At 35.4% G+C, this 22,282-nt stretch overlaps 1 protein-coding gene across 3 annotated transcripts in view; it reads left to right on the top strand.

The window, feature by feature from the left end:
- The window catches only part of ADAM2 (ADAM metallopeptidase domain 2), a 103,521-nt gene that overhangs the window by 64,269 nt on the left and 16,970 nt on the right, over positions 1-22,282 (top strand). For 2 of the 3 annotated variants that reach the window (XM_023214643.2, XM_023214644.3), the window contains 5 exons: positions 7,469-7,652; positions 9,789-9,887; positions 9,997-10,192; positions 15,523-15,628; positions 20,517-20,700. In XM_023214643.2, coding sequence (XP_023070411.1) covers positions 7,469-7,652; positions 9,789-9,887; positions 9,997-10,192; positions 15,523-15,628; positions 20,517-20,700 — 769 coding nt within the window. The remainder of the gene's footprint in view (positions 1-7,468; positions 7,653-9,788; positions 9,888-9,996; positions 10,193-15,522; positions 15,629-20,516; positions 20,701-22,282) is intronic. The other variant, XM_023214645.2, reaches the window with a different exon arrangement.

Here is a 22,282-nt window from a genome sequence, read left to right as displayed (position 1 = left end):
AAAAAAAGCCCAGGACCAGATGGATTCACAGCTGAATTCTACCAGAGGTACAAGGAGGAGCTGGTACCATTCCTTCTGAAACTATTCCAATCAATAGAAAAAGAGGGAATCCTCCCTAACTCATTTTATGAGGCCAGCATCATCCTGATACCAAAGCCTGGCAGAGACACAACAAAAAAAGAGAATTTTAGACCAATCTCCCTGATGAACATCGATGCAAAAATCCTCAATAAAATACTGGCAAACCGGATTCAGCAGCACATCAAAAAGCTTATCCACCATGATCAAGTGGGCTTCATCCCTGGGATGCAAGGCTGGTTCAACATTCGCAAATCAATCAACGTAATCCAGCATATCAACAGAACCAAAGACAAGAACCACATGATTATCTCAATAGATGCAGAAAAGGCTTTTGACAAAATTCAACAGCCCTTCATGCTAAAAACGCTCAACAAATTCGGTATTGATGGAACGTACCTCAAAATAATAAGAGCTATTTATGACAAACCCACAGCTAATATCATACTGAATGGGCAAAAACTGGAAAAGTTCCCTTTGAAAACTGGCACAAGACAGGGATGCCCTCTCTCACCACTCCTATTCAACATAGTGTTGGAAGTTCTGGCTAGGGCAATCAGGCAAGAGAAAGAAATCAAGGGTATTCAGTTAGGAAAAGAGGAAGTCAAATTGTCCCTGTTTGCAGATGACATGATTGTGTATTTAGAAAACCCCATCGTCTCAGCCCAAAATCTTCTTAAGCTGATAAGCAACTTCAGCAAAGTCTCAGGATACAAAATTAATGTGCAAAAATCACAAGCATTCTTATACACCAGTAACAGACAAGCAGAGAGCCAAATCAGGAATGAACTTCCATTCACAATTGCTTCAAAGAGAATAAAATACCTAGGAATCCAACTTACCAGGGATGTAAAGGACCTCTTCAAGGAGAACTACAAACCACTGCTCAGTGAAATCAAAGAGGACACAAACAAATGGAAGAACATACCATGCTCATGGATAGGCAGAATCAATATTGTGAAAATGGCCATACTGCCCAAGGTAATTTATAGATTCAATGCCATCCCCATCAAGCTACCAATGAGTTTCTTCACCGAATTGGAAAAAACTGCTTTAAAGTTCATATGGAACCAAAAAAGAGCCCGTATTGCCAAGACAATCCTATGTCAAAAGGACAAAGCCGGAGGCGTCACGCTACCTGACTTCAAACTATACTACAAGGCTACAGTAACCAAAACAGCATGGTACTGGTACCAAAACAGAGATATAGACCAATGGAACAGAACAGAGCCTTCAGAAATAATGCCACACATCTACAACCATCTGATATTTGACAAACCTGAGAAAAACAAGAAATGGGGAAAGGATTCCCTATTTAATAAATGGTGCTGGGAAAATTGGCTAGCCATAAGTAGAAAGTTGAAACTGGATCCTTTCCTTACTCCTTATACGAAGATTAATTCAAGATGGATTAGAGACTTAAATGTTAGACCTAATACCATAAAAACCCTAGAAGAAAATCTAGGTAGTACTATTCAGGACATAGGCATGGGCAAGGACTTCATGTCTAAAACACCAAAAGCAACGGCAGCAAAAGCCAAAATTGACAAATGGGATCTCATTAAACTAAAGAGCTTCTGCACAGCAAAAGAAACTACCATCAGAGTGAACAGGCAACCTACAGAATGGGAGAAAATTTTTGCAATCTACTCATCTGACAAAGGGCTCATTTCCAGAATCTACAAAGAACTCAAGCAAATATACAAGAAAAAAACAAACAACCCCATCCAAAAGTGGGGAAAGGATATGAACAGACATTTCTCAAAAGAAGACATTCATACAGCCAACAGACACATGAAAAAATGCTCATCATCACTGGCCATCAGAGAAATGCAAATCAAAACCACAATGAGATACCATCTCACACCAGTTAGAATGGCAATCATTAAAAAATCAGGAAACAACAGGTGTTGGAGAGGATGTGGAGAAATAGGAACACTTTTACACTGTTGGTGGGATTGTAAACTAGTTCAACCATTATGGAAAACAGTATGGCGATTCCTCAAGGATCTAGAACTAGATGTACCATATGACCCAGCCATCCCACTACTGGGTATATACCCAAAGGATTATAAATTATGCTACTACAAAGACACATGCACACGTATGTTTATTGCGGCACTATTCACAATAGCAAAGACTTGGAATCAACCCAAATGTCCATCAGTGACAGACTGGATTAAGAAAATGTGGCACATATACACCATGGAATACTATGCAGCCATAAAAAAGGATGAGTTTGCGTCCTTTGTAGGGACATGGATGCAGCTGGAAACCATCATTCTTAGCAAACTATCACAAGAAGAGAAAACCAAACACCGCATGTTCTCACTCATAGGTGGGAACTGAACAATGAGCTCACTTGGACTCGGGGAACATCACACACTGGGGCCTATCATGGGGAGGGGGGAGGGGGGAGGGATTGCATTGGGGAGTTATACCTGATATAAATGATGATTTGATGGGTGCTGACGAGTTGATGGGTGCAGCACACCAACATGGCACATGTATACATATGTAACCTGCACGTTATGCACATGTACCCTAGAACTTAAAGTATAATAATAAAAAAAAATAAAAATAAAAAAATAAAATAAAATAAAATAAAATAAAATGAATATGCAAAAAAAAAAAAAAAAAAAGACTATGAAACTTGCAATTGTTTGTGACAAGTTTATAGAAATGATTTTGATTAACTTTTATTGAGCTTGTATCCTGAAGCCTGGCTACACTAACATATTCATTCTGGAACTTCTAATTTAGTCTCATGAGAATTGTATTCATTTGTAATTATATATTATAAATACATCTTCCTTTTTGATCTTTATATTTTTAAAACGTCTGTATCTTGCCTTATCGCAGTGCTTGGGGCCTCGAGTATTATTTAAAACTGAAGTTTGATGTGTGGCTGTTTTTGCTTCACTCTGATTTAAGGGCAAGACTTGCAACTTTTCACCAACAAATACATTAACTGAAGGTTTTACAGAGAGACTTGTAATCAGATTGAGAAAGCTTTGTAACCCTCATTTATCAGAGTTTTCATTATGAATATATTTTATCAAATATTGAGAGGCTCATGTGTTTCTTCTACTTTATTTTGTTGATACACTGAAATACATTTTATTCATTTTTAGTTGTTCAAATAATCTTGCTTTTCTGGGATAAACTGCATCGAGGAATGATGAATTATCCTTTTAATGTCTTAATCCTTTGTGTAGCTGGATTTTCCCCCTAATATTGGCAAAGTATATTTGCCTGTATATTAATGAGTGACACAGATCTTTAGTAGTAATTCTCTTGCAATTCCTTTGACTGGTTTTAGTATCACAGTTACATTGGTTTCATATAACTTTCTAAAAGAGATTTTGTACTATTGGTATTATTTCTTTCTAAATTGTTTTATAGCATGTATCATTGGAGCTGTCTGGACCTGGATAACTCTTTTTGGAAAGGTGTTTAACTGGTCTTTTTTGAGATATAGGGCTATTTAGATTTTGGTTAGTTTTCTTCTTCTAATATATGATTTGCTTCCTCAAAATTGATTAATTTTTCATAAAAATTTTCATAGCCTTCATTTATTTTCCTCTAAAAGTCAATGGGATAATTTGTGATATGCCCTCTTTTATCTCAGATACTGATCATTTGAGTCTCTTTCTTTTTATAATCACTCTAACTTAGATTTTACCAAATTAATTACTTTTTTTCAAAGAACCATATTTTAATCATATTGACTCTTTCCCGTGGCCTATCTACTTTGTTTTCCTTTATTTCTACTTAGTTTGTGGTAAATTTTTTCATCCTTTTTTCTAAATTTTTAATGTAAAATTCAAATAACTGATTTTAAATCTCCCTTCTTTTTGTGCGAACCCTTTAAAGCTCTGCATTTCTAATCACAAGTTCCTAGAACTTGACCTTCAATTACACATCACACATTTTTAATATTTTGTGTTTCATTTCCAGTTAGTTGAAATATTTTCAAGTTTTTGTTGTTTCTTCTTTGTCTTGCTATTTTAGATGTAGGTTAGTTGATTTTCAATTATTTGTGGATTTCCTAGATATCTTTTTGTTATCTGATTTAATATCTGCTGTCATCCAAAAATATACTTTCTAGATGTCTATCTTTTGCATTTCATGAGACTTATTTAATAATTGTGTTTATTTTTGTCTTTCTTTGTTTTCCATTTTTTCAAATTGATTCTTTCCATCATGTACAACAGAACGTGAGAGAATGTGTTGAGGTGTTATTTTTCTGTTTTCAGTTAGTAATTAAGATGCCTGTAGTAATTCCTTCAAAATTATAATTAAATATAGGTTATATTAATGTTCTTCCTAGCGAATGGTACTTCCTTCTTAAAAATACAAAATATTAGACACATGTTTTGATGTTTTGATTATGAATTAAGGAAAAAGATGCTCCATGCTTTTATTTTCTATTGTATTGTCACTAGAATATTTCATTCTTTTGCAAATACTTTGTAATTTTGTAGTGAGAAAATGAATGGTTGAAATGTGGTTGATAAAGAAATATTTTGATTGAAATCTACACTGGGATTAAATATGTATTTAGATTTTGCTGCAAGTTACAGAAAACACAAAGGAATAATGGCTACAATCAAAGAAAAGTTTATTTTGAGAAATTACCTTTCTATTAATTGTGTGATATTTCACAGTATAATTTCATGCTGTATTTCTACACAGTGGCTTCCATTCCCAAAATAATCTCATATCCCTAATGGAAGTTTTAATTACAACAATTAATCAAATTTAAGGTGACCAATAGGATAAAGGAGCTTACAAAAACATGTCTATCTCATTACCTCCTAGAACTTGAACTTATGGCTCGTCTTAGGTCAATCAATTGACTTCTACATATGTTCACTCATTTATTAAAAACTGAGAAATTTAGGCATGGTACAATAAAGTCATGCATTCAACTAACAACCAGAGGCTCCATTATCAAGAAAAAAATGAGAGAATAAAGAATGAAAACATCCAGCAGATCTCTATAAAGATTCAAGCTGCAAAATAAGTACTCTAATCGGATGTAATTCTGCTTGATATTTTACTTTCTAATGACAATGTTAATTTCATTACCAGAAAGTGTATATTCTATAAACCAGTTCATACATGGTAAACATATCTTTCATTGCCTGGGTCTCAGTAATATTAAATTTCTATCAGTTTTTTTTTTTTTCTATATGGTTTCTTGTATTTAGATAGTAATCATTGAATTCTTGGCAATTTATAATAACTCCATTATTTAAAGTTGATGGAACTGAAGGGGATGTTCAACCAGGTTGTGATCACAAAACAAGTCATACTAACACAGTTTGTTCAAAAATTCTAAATTTATTCAAGGTCTTCATGTGAATAACATTTTCCCTTGAAAATCCAAATGACTGGAGTTTGATACCATCAAATTTATTACCTTAAAACTCATCACATTCCTTTTAACAATGTCTTCCATCAAAATATAGATCCTTGTGATTATAATCTTTTTAAACATTGTTAATACTACTTAGAATAATCAAAATTATAACAAAATTAAACTTAATCTATTATTTATAGCAAGTGATTTGAATAGTACACACCTTTAAAAGAACTAGCAGAAGATAGTTATTGAATGATTGAATTAGTAACATTCAGTTTTTGGTAAACATTCTGAAGTAAAACAAATGTCAGTAAGGGGAATAAAGGGTAGTAAGGAAGCGGCATTTTTAAAGTGTGCTTGGAAATATCTGTTTGCATAAATGTTGTAGAGACATGCAAAATGAATGAAAGGGAACCATGCATGGATACTAAGGAATCATTTTCCAGGCAGAGGAAATAGTTGAATATTTGATGGAGGGGACAGTAAGGGATCCACCTATTTGAGCAGAGTGAGTTGAGGTTGATTAGGAGAAGGATCTCTGATGAGTTGGTGAATACATCACACTGATTTTACTGATTTTGCTCTGAATGATTGAGAAACTATAGGTGAATTTAAATATGGAATTAATATAAAATTTCCACTTTTTTAGGAAACATAATTGATTGTGTTTTGAGGAAAAAATGCAAAGGGCAAGAATTGAAGCATATGGTGAGCTAGTAGGCTATCACATTAATCTCTAACGAGAGACCGGAAAGTCTGTGAGTAGGTAGTTGTTATGGGGAACACATATAGAGAGTAGACAGATTTGACAAAATTTCTTGGCAGATAAGGGGTTTGTGAGAAATATAAGATAACCTCAAGGTTTCTGTCCTGAGCAACTAGGCAGTTGGAGTTTCCCTGTAGCGAATTTGAAAATATTAGGAGTACAAACTATGCATAGGCGCAGTTTTTAGTACTTTACATGTATAATACTCTCACAACTTTATGAGATAAATAATACACTTTTCTTCATGTTGAAAGGAGGACACCAAAATGCATATAATTTTAAAATCTTTTACAAGGACAAACAACCTGTAAATGGCAAAACCAAGATTTTAATTCATTTGTTCTGATGGGCCACAGAGTCCACTTTCTGAAACACTGTGTTATACTTTGTGAGGGGTGGTTTTGGGGAAAAGAATCAAGAGTATAGGGAATTTATATTTAAGGTGCCAATAAAATACACTTAAGAACACTGAATAAAGCATCAGACTCTGGACTCGAGTTCAGGTGATAACGCTAGAGAAACAAGTATCGGAGCTACTGGACATAGACGCTATTTGCAACTATAGACGTGGTTACAATAACCTATGAATAAATATAGATTTCTTAAAAAAAAGAAAAGCCTGGGCTGGGCACCTTGGCTCACGCCTGTAATCCCAAAACTTCGGGAGACCTAGGTGGGCAGATCACGAGGTCAGGAGTTCTAGACCAGCCTGGCCAACATGGTGAAACCCCATCTCTTCTAAAAAAAAAATACAAAAAACAGTAGGGCATAGTGACTTGTGCCTCTAATCCCAGTTATTCAGGAGGCTGAGGCAGGAGAATTGCTTGAACTGGGGAGATGGAGGTTGCAGTGAGCGGAGATCGTGCCATCAAACTCCAGCCTGGGTGACAGAGCAAGACTCTGTCTCAAAAAAAAAAAAAAAAAAAAGGAAATCCTATTTAAAAAGAAAGAGCACAAATGAAACAGCAATTGGGGCACTTTGGAAAATAGGAGCTTAAACAAGAGAGAGCAGTGTCATGAATAATAATAAGTGTCATAGGAGAGCCAATAAAACTTTATGGATTAGTAATTTACTTCCACTAAAAGATTTACTCCTTGCACAGTTGACTTCTCATGCACAGAGATTGAAAGCTTTGACACTCACAGACTTGGGAATTTGGTCTGTTGTGGAATGCTATTATATAGGTTTATTCTAAGGGTAGGTAGTTTATGGAAACCCTTACATTAAAATTTGAAGTTTGATGTGTCTTTAGTCATTTCAGTGGTGTGAAGATCTTTAGTAACTGCAGCATCGAAGACTTTGCACATTTTATTTCAAAGCAGAAGTCCCAGTGTCTTCACAATCAGCCTCGCTTAGATCCTTTTTTCAAACAGCAAGCAGTGTGTGGTAATGCAAAGCTGGAAGCAGGAGAGGAGTGTGACTGTGGGACCAAACAGGTTGGTACTAATTTGGGAGGCTATGAACTGAAATTGCAGCAAAAATTACTTGTTAATTCAAGTGTGAAACTGCCATTTTCCTTAATTTATCAAGCTAAATTCTCTGCAAATGATTCAGGAGGCTGTGTAGGTGTTATAACAACTAATGAGTGCACTTATATATATTGGTATAGTGGTTCAGTGCTTTGTAGATCTACGTGGATTTGTATGAATATGCAGGTAATTTTCCTTTATTTATTCCAGCTTTCTTGAGGTATAGCTGACAATTTAAAATTGTATATATTTAAGTTATATAACTTGATGATTGAGTATATGAGTACATTTCAAAATGCCCACTAAAATCTAGATAGCTAGCATATCTGTAATCTCACCATAGCATTTTATTTTTTCCTCTTCTTTTGCTTTTTAAAAATTTCCCTTTCTGGCGAGAACACTCAGAATCTACCTTCTTAGCAAAGTTCAAGTATATGATACAATATTGTTAACTGTACTCATGTTTGACCTCCAGAACGTGTTCATCTTGCAGAATTGAAACTTTATACCCCTTGACCGTCATCTCCGTTTTCCCCTCCCTGAAGTCCCTGGCAAGCACCATTCTAATCTCTCATATAAGAAATTTTCAAGGCCACTAATTTCACAACTGAGTTGATGTAGGTTCAATCTCTTCCTCTTCAGTGTAGACTTTCCTAGTTTTTAAGCCTAAAATTTAAACCTAGTATTTAACCTAAATTCCTTTGTTGTCATAAAGAGATATTTTAAAGCTTTCACTATGGGGCAAGAAAACCTAGGGAGCACATTTGTGGTTTTTGAATATTTTAATCCGGGTCAATATTTAAGTCAAAAAGATTTGTAACATACATAATTAAGAACAGCTAGTTTTCCCAAACCACAGAAATCTTAGATAAAGCGCCTGGGTTGAAGGGAGGTGAGGAGAATAGAGACAAAGGGAATGAAATGAGGGAGAGGAGATATTGAAACTCACAGTGAATGGTACAGGCTCAAAAGGATCACAAAGACTAAGTAGACTTCACTGTGCCCTACAGTAGTCACTCATGTAGCCCTCCAACCAGAAAAGTATGTTTATAGATCTTGAGATATGTGATATGCTTTTAAAAAATTGTTCCTCATCACCCACTTGTTTTTGCTTGGTTGGGTTTGAATGGAAACATCTTGAAATTTTCTTCTTCAGTTTGACAGTCATGTATCTAAGCTCTCTAAATGTTATGTAATTGAGGCTTAAATCACTAAGATATAACTTTCCCCTCTAGAATTACAGTAGATAGCAATGACAGTGACAATTCTTAGACAGAATAGCTGTGAAAAATACTGACTACTCTGTGCTTCGAGTAAGTATCTTGCTATAACTTATATGAAGACTACTAAATCCATGATTTATTTTTGTGTGATTTATCAAATTTCTTTTTCCAGTTTATCCTATTTTAAATTTCTGGGTATTTTAAAAATGTGTGTGAGAGAGAGAGAGAGTGTGTGTGTGTGTGAGAATGCATTGTCTTTTAGCCTTCTTATCTATTGCTTTTACTAACTTTAGTAATAGAAGTTTTAAAAGCATATTCACTGGGCATAGATGAACTAAAGCATAAAACAAGGCATAATAAGATATGAGTGAATGATATAAAGGTGACAACTTCATTATTGTCAGAAATGATATCATTTTTCCAGACCTTAAAGAATTAAAAATGAAATAAATCAACAATATACCATAAAATGCAGAAACTTGTTAAAATGTTAGATTCAGAAGGCTCTAATAAGTAGTCACCACAATAGAATTTTTAAAGTATAATTTCTGTTTATTTTACGTTTTGTATTTAACTATCTCTATCTACAAGAGCCAGCTCTTCTCAATAACTTGACTATGGTGGACCCCAGGGCTTCAGAGAATCCTTTTATCAGTGTAACCAAACCTATTCTAGCAATATGAGCAACCCATGGTCTGACAATTAGTAGGTAATTAATAAATGTCTGTTAAGTAAATGAGTAAGTGGTTTTATTTTTCTGTTTGCAAACATGTAAGTTAAGCATCTATGTGTATGTTATATAATATGTTGTCATTATGAATATGTCTACAATATGAATACAAGTAGGAAAATACTCCAGATCTTTTGATTTGCCTTACAGAATTGTTTCCTTATTGGAGCCAAATGCTGTGATACCGCCACATGTAGATTTAAAGCCGGTTCAAATTGTGCTGAAGGACCATGCTGTGAAAATTGTCTAGTAAGAGCTTTTTGAACTATTTCAGTATTACCTACATAAGTAGTTATCATTATTATACTTATGTATTCTCATTCTGCTTAATTCAATATCATTTACCTCACCCCTTCAGTTTATGTCACAAGAAAGAATATGTAGGCCTTCCTTTGAAGAATGTGACCTCCCTGAATATTGCAATGGAACATCTGCGTCATGTCCAGAAAACCACTTTATTCAGACTGGGCATCCATGTGGACCGAATCAATGGGTCTGTATAGATGGAGTTTGTATGAGTGGGGATAAACAATGTATGGACACATTTGGCGGAGGTATTTATTATCATTTGATTTCTCATATATGTGTTTTTTCTGGAAACTGAACAGAAATAGATGACTGTGATTTTTAAAATGTCACATTTAGTTTAAATATTCTAAAGAATTATAGAAAGAGAAGAATATGTCCAGGTGTGGTGGCTCACACGTGTAATCCCAGCACTTTGGGAGACCGAGGCGGGCAGATCACCCAAGGTCAGGTGTTCGAGACCAGCCTGGCCAACATTACGAAACCCCATCTCTACTAAAAATACAAAAATTATCCGTGTTTGGTGGCACACGCCTGTAATCCCAGCTACTCAGTAGGCTGAGGTTGCCGTGAGCTGAGATCACGCCACTGCACTCCAGCCTGAGAGAAAGAGTGAGACTCTACCTCAAAAAAAAAAAAAAAGAGAGAATACTGCCAGGAAAAAATCAGTAAAATATCAGTAGCTAGAAATTAAAAATTAATTTAATTAAAAGTGAAATCATTATGTTGTTAATGACTTTCATCAAAATAATAGAGGGAAAGATTTAAAGTTTATGGGACTTCTGAGTTCAAGAAGGAAGAAAGTAGACTGAACACAAACTATACTTTTACTTCATATTCACCATTTTTTTGGTAAATATAGAATAAGTAATATAACTATAGGCAGTAAAAGAATTATAAGTTGTCATATAAATGCAGTTTAAACCACATATGTAGGCTCACACGTTCAGGTGCACAAAATCATCTGTGGAAACAATAAGGAAGCTTCATGAAAATCCAGGGACTCTGAAGTTATTGAGGCATGATGTGCACTGACGTTAAAAACAAAAAAGAAAACCGTGGTGCAAACCATATACAAAATTGTTGGCTAAATAATATGGAAACAGCAACAATGCCAACAGTATTTCATCCCTATATCAGAAAAAATATTGACAGAGGAAATATTTAGGATGTTCATAGAAACAGATAGGTGGGGCACCTTTATTCTCAACTGGAACAAGTCGCAAGTCTAACTCTAATTTCTGTGTAAAAAGGGATTGCAAGGCACTTATCAATAACCAAAATGAACATACAATTAGGAATGACTGTTAGTTTGAAGAAAAACAAAACAAAGATGCAAAGAAAGAAACTTACAAAATGAAAAAGTGTTCTCCTGGGAAAATGGGTAATTTGGTACCACAATGTGGATGATTTTCAGATTAAAGAAGGAAAATAGAGACAGAAAGAGACAGAAAGGCACAGAGAAAGATGAGAGAGTGAAAGACAAACTTTTTTATTACTGATTTAATTTCCTCAATCATTGTTGGTGTATTTCAATTTTCTATTTTTTTCATAATTTAATATTTGTAGGTTCGATGCGTCCAGGAATTGATCTATTTTTTCTGTTATCAAATTTGTTGGCATATAGTTGTTCTATTTATATGTGTCTCCTATGATTCTTTATATCACACGATATCATTGTAGTGTCAGTGGTAATGTTTTCTGTTTCATTTCAGATTTTATTTATTTGAGTCTTCTCTCTCCATTATACGGACCCAGAGTGCTTCCTAAGGAGCACTCTACATTCGCATTATTAGTGACTGCCAATAGTCTTTCAGATTTCTTTTAATGCCTTAGCTATATGTTTTCTACCTAGGCCAAAAGTATCTCTGTGAGAAGACAGATTCAAACTTCAAGCAGTTTATAAGACAGCCTTAGCATTCACTTCCTGCTTGTGCAGGACCTAAACATCAGAGTTAGGAATGACTAGAAAACTCTGTTCTCAGAACTATTCTAGGTATGTGTGTGGCTACTTTTTTTTTATATAATTTTTATTTTTTTATTTTTTGGGGCCAGAGTCTTGCTCTGTTGTTCAGGCTGGAGTGCAGTGGCACGATCTTGGCTCACTGCAACCCTCACCTCCCAGGTTCCAGTGATTCTCCTGCCTCAGCCTCCTGAGTAGCTGGGATTAGAGGTGCACACCACCATATCCGGCTAATTTTTGTATTTTTAGTAGAAACAGGGTTTCATCATGTTGGCCAGGATGGTCTCAAACTCCTGACCTCAGATGATCCTCCTCCCTCGGCCTCCCGAAGTACTGGGATTACACGCTTGAGCCACCGTGCCTGGCCTGTGTGCAGCTTTTTAGATCCAGTTACATTGTTACCAAGCAATGAGTTCACTTCCAGATGTGCATAGAGGCCAATACTAATAGTATTAGCTTCCAAGAAAAGAGAAAGCTTTATTGTGAGGTCCACCAGCAAGGAGACAAAAGGCAATGCTCAAATCTATTTCCTTAAGCTAGCGTCTGGGGGCAGGTTATATAGGCAGATGGTAACTATGAGACAGATGAGAAAGGCTCTGACTGGGTCATGCAAAGCGGCAGTGTCATGTCCTCAGCTTTTAAATTTTTACTGTAACAAAACAGGACTCTCCTCCCTTCATTTTTTGGGGGAAGAGGGGAGTGAGGGTCTTGCCCAAACTGTAATACAGTGATACAGTCATCGCTCACTTCAGCCTCCGACTCCCGAGCTCAAGTGATCCTTTGGCTTCAGCCTCCCAAGTAGCAGGGACGACAGATACATGTCACCATGTTCACTTTTTTTTTTTTTTTTTTTTTTTTGTAGAGGTGAGGTCTTGCTGTGTTGCCCAAGTTGGTCTCAAACTTCCGGTCTCAAGTAATACTCCTGTCTTGGCATCCCAAAGGGCTGGAATTATAGAAGTGAGCCACTGCATCCAACCCTTTGCTTCTTAATTTGGTCCATGCACCTAGATTTTAGTATTTCGGTTCTGCATGTGGTTGACTTCAGTTCCAGCCTGCTCAGGTTCAGGTTATTTGATTGGCAACCTGGGAGTCGATGGCAACTGAAAAACAGCTAATCATTTTGTGACTGACAAATTTGAATCAGAGTAAACAATAGGTTTGAGTTATTCCGTTTCATATAGTCATCTAACTCTCCAGGAATTCCTTTAAAATTTCCAGTGAGCTCTTGTTTGCCTCAACTGAAATCACAGCCTTAGGCACTGGTGATGTTGCTGGCAGATGTATATTATTTCAGTAATGCCTTTGTTGTCAGTGAACCGGTTCAGATTCTTTACTTCACTGCACAAAAGAATTTGAGAACAAGTCCAAAGGGAAAGTAAGTAAAGAAGTTCACTGCAAAGCAAAGTACACTCTGATAGCTGCATCAGAGCAGGCTGCACAAGAATAAGAGGGTCAGTTGGCATTGAGGAACTTCCCTTTATTGGAGTCTAACATGATTATTCATTATTCATAAAAGCGTGGGCATGGGCACTGTTACTTAGCATATCGTGAGGGGTCTCCTGAATGCACATGTGCTATTGCTGTACATGCTAGTACATGCATCACATTTCTCATTAGCATTTTAATTCTCCACCCAAGGGTGCCTTTTTCACTATTATAATGAGCATAGGTCACTCCAAGGACACAAATCATGGGTTTCTGTGCTTGAACCAATTTGGGCGTTTTCCCTTATGTTCCTTTATCTCCTTGCTGTAGGATGTTCTAACCAGTATCCCAGGATGCAGTTTGTGCACTGTTGGGAGGTTTATTCTCGCCGTCTATTTTGCAAATTTGTTCTCATTTAAGGGATGCCATCACCAACCTATCTAATTTACCTCACTCTGAAAGTCAAGATTTTTTTTCTTCATTTTTTTTTCACTTAACTGAGATCCAAATCAAATCAAGTAGCCCCAGCCACCAAATAGAGATTTTTCCAGGGAATTGAAAGTTTAGATAAAATATTTTGGTAAGTTATTGACTGCCTCTGGGCATAGCGCTTTAACAGAGCTCCAACAGAGATATGACGTCTTCATTAACTGTAAGCCTGCTGGCTTTCATCTATCATGAGACGCTGAGAACAAATGAGAATATGCCCAAGTTAAAACATCACTGACCCCTTTGTTTATCAATTCTATCAACCAGAACTACACCAGAGAAACAGAATTCTTTGGATATGTAATTCTGCACTCTCTCTTCCTCTCTGTAGGTAGATAGATATAGAGATAGAGATATTTTATTGTATATAGAATTTTGAATGTATATCTATGTAAATAATTGGCTGATGAGATCGTGGGGCTGGCTAGGCAAGCCTGAAATCTGTAGGACAAGACAATTAAAAGGGCAGAATAGAAATGTTAAGCATAAATTGAAGTTCACAGGCAGAATTTTTTTCTTTTTCAAGGAAGCCTGCTCTAAAGGTCTTTCAACTATTAATAATTAAATCAGGTCCATCCAGATTACCTAGGATAATATTTCTTAAATAAAATAGACTTATTTTAGACTTCATTACACCTACAAAATACCTACGGAGCAATGCCTAGATTAGTATTTAATTGAATAATTTGGGACTATAGCCAAGTTGACACATAAAATGTATCATCACACTGTCTTTCAGTAGTTTCTCTTGGATATCTAAAATTCATTTTGATCTGTAGATTTTGGCTTTATTTCTTTGTTTTGGCCTATTTTTTGTCTACCAGCAATGGTTTGCTACCCTAGCCAAGGTTAAAATTTTGACCTCTTACCCATAACCAGCTTTGCAAATGACCTCTGGGACAAAATGAACTGTTACTTTGCAGTTCACTACAGCATCTGTGGGTTGCTGCTGAGATCTGAGTCTGTCCACTCTGTTAGTGAGACTTCACTCAGCCTCCTGAGTAGCTGGCACTACAGGTGCCCACCACCACGCCTGGCTAACTTTTTTTTGTAGTTTTGGTAGAGATGGGGTTTCACCGTGTTAGCCAGGCTGGTCTTGATCTCCTGACCTTGTGATCCACCCGCCTCGGCCTCCCAAAGTGCTGGGATTACAGGTATAAGCCACCGTGCCTGGCCATGTAGGCTGGATCTTATGATAATTAAAATTATACAGATTATGCATGTGGATTGGATGATGGGAGGGCAAATGAATCAATTGTGACTCCAATATATTTCTGGTCTGAGGAAATTATGATGTAAAAGATAAGATAATTGGTTAGTGGTTTGACTTGAAAAGACATTCATGCTAAAACTGATAATGGGCAAATAAGTCAATATGGGAAAAAAGTTTCCTACCTACTAATAGATATGATATGCATTTATAGACTTACTATGATTAGAGGCTAAACTGAATACAGTGTTTAACTCTGGAGTATGTCTAGGATATGTCTTTGGACAGCATACCAGAGTCCTTTCAAGTTTTAAACATTTCATTGAAGTGGTTTTGTGTGATCTTAAATCTAGTTTTTATTTTGATTGTTATAGTATGATCTTATTTTGTACAATGAATATGTTAAACCATTTCAGAATTTTAAGTGTATTTGTTATTTAATTTTAATTAATATAAGTTTGATATGACTAACCACACCTTTTTATTTCCAGGAGCAGAGTTTGGTCCTAGAGAATGTTATTCTTACCTTAATTCAAAGACTGATGTATCTGGAAACTGTGGTATAGGTGATTCAGGATACATACAGTGTGAAGCTGAGTATGTTTTCAGAAATCTGTCTAAGACCTTCTATTTATGACCTTATATTTGAAAATAACATCAAACAATTAAGTTTATGTGTAAGCAAAATATCCCCTGAACATAAAGTAAGACCGTGTTTATTCAAATTATAAATATCATAGACACGTTTCTCCTCTCCTATACCCAAATTATCCCTTGTACTTTTCCACAAAGTGTTTAATTTTCATAAGGTACATTAATTATCCATCAGTAATCATTTTTATTATACATGCTATTATGTTAATTTTCCTTTTTTTCTTTGAAACGGAGTCTCACTCTGTTGCCTAGGCTGGAGTGCAGTGACGCTATTACTTTAATTTTTACAAAGCATGACAATCCTCCTAGTAATGAAGTTAAACTACATGAATTAAGAAGCAAAGCATGTTTTTCTTTTTTCTTTTCTTTTCTTTTTTTTTTTTTTTTTTAAGGAGTCTCACTCTGTCACCCAGGCTGGAGTGCAGTGGCACGATCTCCGCTCACTGCAAGCTCCGCCTCCCGGGTTCACGCCATTCTCCTGCCTCAGTCTCTCGAGTAGCTGGGACTACAGGCGCCCGCCACAACGCCCCGCTAATTTCTATGTATTTTCAGTAGAGACGGGGTTTCCCCGTGTTAGCCAGGATGGTCTGGATCTCCTGACCTCGTGATCCACCTGCCTTGGACTCCCAAAGTGCTGGGATTACAGGCGTGAGCCACCGCGGCCGGCCAAATCGTGATTTTTAAGAATACGTGCTCTACAGCCAGACATTTTGGTTTTAAATCCTAACTCCACTCTTTACCTATTCGTATGACCTCAGGCACGTATTTCAGTTATTTTTTATATGTAAAATATGAATATTAATAACATCACCAGTTTGGTGCCAGTGGGAAACATAAATGCTGTATGAAAAACACTTAGAGTGGTGACTGATATGTAGTATGTACTATATGAGTGCTAACTATTATCTGTTACTATTATTTTGTAAATTAGAACTAGAAGACCGGGCGGAGTGGCTCACCTGTAATCCCAGCACTTTGGGAAGCTGAGGCCGGTGGATCACCTGAGGTTAGGAGTTAAGAGGCGAGCCTGGCCAACATGGTGAAACCCCATCTCTACTAAAAATACAAAAATTAGCCGGGCATGGTGGCGGGTGCCTCTAATCCCAGCTACTCAGGAGGCTAAGGCAGGAGAATCACTTGAATCTGGGAGGCAGAGGTTGCAGTGAGCCGAGATTGCGCCACTGCTCTCCAGTCTGGGCGACAGAGCGAGACTCCACCTCAAAAATAAAAAATAAATAAATAAATTATAACTAGAATGTTACTGATACCCATTCCTTTGTTGTAAAATTTTATGTTGATATTATTTCAAAAGTAAAGTAAAACTTTTGTAACAAATTTCTAGTTTTCATGAATAGCGCGAGGAATTCCCATATACCCTTTGCCTAGGTTTACAGGTTGTTTACATTTTTCCTACTGCTTTACCCTTCTGTTGTTCTAACTCTTCTCTCCTCTCTTCATAATTACGTTTCTGAACCGTTTGAGTGTAAGATGAAAACTGTGCTTGTTTATTCCTCAATATATCAGTGTGTTTATCTTGAAAATAAATATATGTTCTTACATAACTTATTATAGCTATCAAACACGGTTCATATTGAAATTTCATTCATTGTTCTGAGTAATTTTAGGCTATTTTCCTTGTTCAGGAAGAAACCCAGTGTCAGATATTTATATTTACTCATAATGTATTTTTAGAGTTCTTTCATTTGGAACTTCTTTGTTTTTATTTGTTTCTTTTTATTAGTTTTTTAAAAATACTATCGGTTAAGTAATTTGAAGAATTTTCCCACAATTTAGATTTCTTTGAAATTTTTCATAGTTATATGTAAGTTATACATTTTGGCATGTTTGTCACTGAAGTGATGTTATTGTACCCTGGATTTTTTTAAAGGTATGTGCCATTTTCTTTCAGTATTGGACATTTTAGGTTAAATGTTTTGATAAAGTCATTATTCTCTAAATCTTTCAACTGTGAAATTACTGTTTTCTTTTTGGGGTTAACATGTAATTTTGAAGGAGTTGTATTGAGACCCTGGGCATATTCTGTTTCTCCTCAAACTTTAACTAGTTTTAAAATCCGTTAGTGATTTTCTAACTGTATTATTGACTTTGCCCTTATTAGCTAGAAATGTACTGTAGGAAGAAATAGTCACTTCTATACTTTTATTTATTTACTTATCTATATATTTATGTGTATCAGTTTAGACACAGTAATTGTTATTTTATTTAATAGGATAGAATACATTACTATCATTATTTATTTTGATACTTTCTCAAATTAACTTAATTTTGACTATTGGAAATCCCTTTGAGTTGGTTAATGTGTCCTTTTCAAAAGTCTGTATGACTTTTTAATAACTTCCAAATTTTTCCAGCACATGAAAAGGTGTCATAGGCTGCATTGCGCTTCTTCTACTTCTGTTCTGGATTCAACTATTTATCCAAGGAGCCTTGGTTCCTTTTCTTAGAAGACGGTATTTGAAAATAAATACCTAAGCACCAGTAGTCTGCATGTCTACTGTTTCTCATTACCTCTCAACCTTCTCAGTCAACAGAGCTAGAACATGCATTTCATATATGCACATACATGTAGCACATATTCATTTATTTAAATCTCTGAATTTAAGACATGAACTTGGTAATAATTCAAATTCTAATTAAGTATCATAAAGTACATCTTAGTATACAAGTTGCTTCCTCATATACTCAAGTTTCAAATGCACAGAAATTTGTTTTGTAACTGCTAAAGTATATACTTACTAAAGGAAAACATCTAGCTATTCTGACTACATTTTCCTTTGCATCATTGATCCTTTTTGTATTAGCTGCATTAAAGGGCTTCTCTGCTGAATGCAATGTCTGGGTAGTATTGGTATTGATATCTAGTAATTTATTTGCCCTCTATGTTATATTTCACTTTTTCTTTGTATGTTTAGCATATTTTTAATTTTGTATCATATAATATGACTACTACATAATGGAAATTGCATTCACTTTTGCTTTTCTGAAGGCTAGAATTTTGTAATGGAAGGGATTTAACATAGTTGGACTCAAACTATAAACCAAACCTGTCTCTGAGCAGGAGCTGAAAACACTGTTCATTTCTTTATGCCTCCAGGAGATGCTTTTTATGTGCTCCCTGGATTCTTCACCACACATGCTTAATTAGTTCAGTAGTCATCCAGGTTTCAGGCTGAATATAAATCTGAAATTTATATTCAGATTTTACTTCTCAGTCTAAGTTTCCAGTCAACTAACTGATATTAGGCCTGTATTTTAGTTACGTCTTGGATTTTTCAAGCTAAGAATCTTCAGCCTTGGATGTGCTTTCATAAATTATTAAACAAAGCCGCATCTACAGAATATCTGGTGCTACAGTTCCCATTCTTAAAGCTCAGTTATATAGTCCTTCCTTTTCTGGTTACATTCCAGTGCCTTCAAAGTGTAAGCATGTGTGTTTTAGATTACACTTCTACCTTACTACAATGCCTTCCAGCCAAAGACCACCAAGAAGGCAGCTGAAGTTGAACAAGTTGGGTTTTTTTACATGTTGAGTGGTGAGAATGCACATTACGAGAAATTGTGGAGCATGCCAGTTCTAGAGATTTGGACTCGAGTTAGGTGATTTTTAGCAAGGTTTCAGGAAATAGACATTTGCTGTAAATTAGATGTTTTAAAGTAGAGATATTAATAGTTGTATGATTGTGTATCTTAACTTATATATGAAGAGGGAAGACTAAAGTGAAGCTAAAGCTGTAATTGCTAAAGAAGCAATAGTCACACATATTAGTTGAATGGCCAGTAAATTTGTGGCTTGGACAATGTTTGTTTCTCCTCTGTGTTCAGACATGATCTATGAAGTGAACTTGCTTATTTTCTTAATCTTTCATGGTCGCAGAATGGCTTTGCCTAAGGTTGATGTTCTATGAAATTACTTAATGTTTAACAGGTGTGTGCACTATGAGTGCAGAACAACTTTTATCAACTCCAAGTCCTTGCTCGATGACACCTGACCACTTCAGGGGCTGGTTTGCCCATTTTCGTTGTCTTCTTTTGACCAAAGGGAGAAAAGTTCAGACCATAGAAAACTGCTCGAAGACATCTAGATTTTCATCACTGCTGAGATTTTGCTGATTAGGAGGCTATTTAGATAACATATGTTGTCTATCTCAACATATGTAGTTGATCTAGGGTTAGTCACTCTGCCTCCATGGTTTCCTGAATCTTCTGATGTAGCAATGGTCATGTGGTAGCATTTAAGATTCCAAACAGGATGCAAGGGCCAAATAAAAATCTTATGGTTTGCAGCATGTACTATAGGCAAATGCTCACATTAATCTGTAGGACATACTACCTTATGTGATATATATAATGATAACCCTGTAGTATTAATCAGTGATTATTTTTGTTAATTAATGTGAGTGATCTTGAAATCTTCATTTTTAAAATCACTCAAAAGGTGAACAGATGTTAAATTCATTTGAGCTTGGGTTTGATTTTGTTTCAGTTTCAAAGGAAAGTGAAGGAATCACAAAAAAGTTGTCAGGCTAACTAGGGAATATTAGGTTGGTGCAAAAACGATTGCGGCTTTTGCCGTTAAAAATGTGGCAAAAACCACTATTAGTTTTGCACCAACCTTAGTTCATAATTACTAAAATGTTCAGTTATTATTGGCAATTTAGGCAAGGCCCTTTTTTTTTGGTGTTTTAAAATGAATTGTGTATATTCTCTTGCAAACTTTGAATACTTTATTTAAATCTATCTATTTTAGAAATTATATTACTGTACTTCTCTAAATTAAAATTAATAATTTTTATTTATGGATAAATTATAGCAATCTGCAGTGTGGAAAATTAATATGTAAATATGCAGGTGAATTTTTATTACAAATTCCAAGAGCCACTATTATTTATGCCAATATAAGTGGACATCTCTGCGTTGCTGTGGAATTTGCCAGTGATCATGAAAACAGCCAAAAGATGTGGATAAAAGATGGAACTTCTTGTGGTCCAAATAAGGTAGGTAGTCTTTTATTCCCAAACAATTTCCTAATATTTTAGATTTTGTCCTTTTTTGAGACGAATGTCACTCTCGCCCTGGCTAGAGTACAGTGGTGTGATCTCTGCTCAGTGCAACTTCTGCTTCCTATGTTCAAGTGATTCTCCTGCCTCAGCCTCTTGAGTAGCTGGGATTGCAGGCGGTACCACCATGCCTGGCTAATTTTTATATTTTTAGTAGAGATGGGGTTTTGCCGTGTTGGCCAGGCTGATCTCAAACTCATGACCTCAGGTGATCCACTCACCTCAGCTTCCTACAGTGCTGGGATTACAGGCATGAGCCACTGCACCTGGCCTAGACTCTGTTCTTAAATGATATAAATGATACATAATTAGTATTTTCTCTCAGAATTTAAGTGCATATTCAATACAGAAAATCAGGAAAAAAACAAACTTTAAAAGAATAAAATACTTGCAATCATGCATAGATTACATTGCTATGACTATTTCTTTCGTTATTTAGTACTTTTTTCATTGAAATGTGTGTATTACCTGAATTGAGAACTGCATTGTTCATTTACTGTATTTTATTAAATTATCTCATATTACATAGAGAATACATTTAATGTCATAAATTATCTTTTGGTATAATTATTTTAAAATAGCCATTAAAATAATGTGTGCCCATTTTAATGATGAAAATAATAAACAAACTCACAGAATAAAGAAAAAATCAATCAAAGTCACATATCTGAGATGTAATAGCTTTTTATTTTTAGGACCGTCCATCAATTTTTCATAGACCTGCACACACAAATGGAGTTGTAGAATATTTATCTATCTACATACTATCTTTCTTACTTTGCATTCAATATGGTAGCTATGCATCTATATCAATAGTTTTTGCCTTCCGAGATTTTTTTATTATATGAAATATGAACTACTTAACATACAAACACATATATACATAAGGAGGTGCAAGCTCAAATTAGTCTCATGTTTAAATTATAAAGCCTCTCTGGCTTAACAAGTAACAGAATACAGTAAGCCCCTTATTGAAGAAAAGAGGGACAGGAAAACTATACTAACTTTACTAATATTCATTTAGAAAATTAGAAAGTAAGAGCGTTTATAAATAAAAAAATTGTCATTCCAAATTCTCACACAAAATGTAAGTCATTTAAAAAATTGTGCAACACATTTGCTTTCATTAAATTTAGTTTGAAAACTTCTTACCAAATCAATGCTCAAGACTGTCTTACATTTTAAATTCTCCATTGTTTCTAAAAAGGTTAAAATATGTTATGTGAGGTAGGAATTGCACAGGAAATGGGGACCATCAAGACTGGCTTAAATAGTTGGTAGTTATTTTTTTTCCTATAATACAAAGTAATTTTGGAGTTTGTCCATCCAGTGCAGTTACTGGGTGCCATTATGTCATCAATGATCCAGACTCTCCAGTTTTTAGCTATAGATCTTGTTTGTGACCCTCTTTCATATTGCCTTCAAAATGGTTGATTGGAACTCCGGTTATATCCACAGTTAGTTAATGGGATGAAGAATGTATGACAGGCAATACCCTGCCACAGTGTTCATGACAAAA

This window comes from Piliocolobus tephrosceles, chromosome 7 (genome assembly GCF_002776525.5).
Source record: "Piliocolobus tephrosceles isolate RC106 chromosome 7, ASM277652v3, whole genome shotgun sequence".
NCBI classification, from domain to species: domain Eukaryota; kingdom Metazoa; phylum Chordata; class Mammalia; order Primates; family Cercopithecidae; genus Piliocolobus; species Piliocolobus tephrosceles.
Note: the sequence above shows the minus strand (reverse complement) of the source record. Positions and strands in the feature narration are given on the sequence as shown.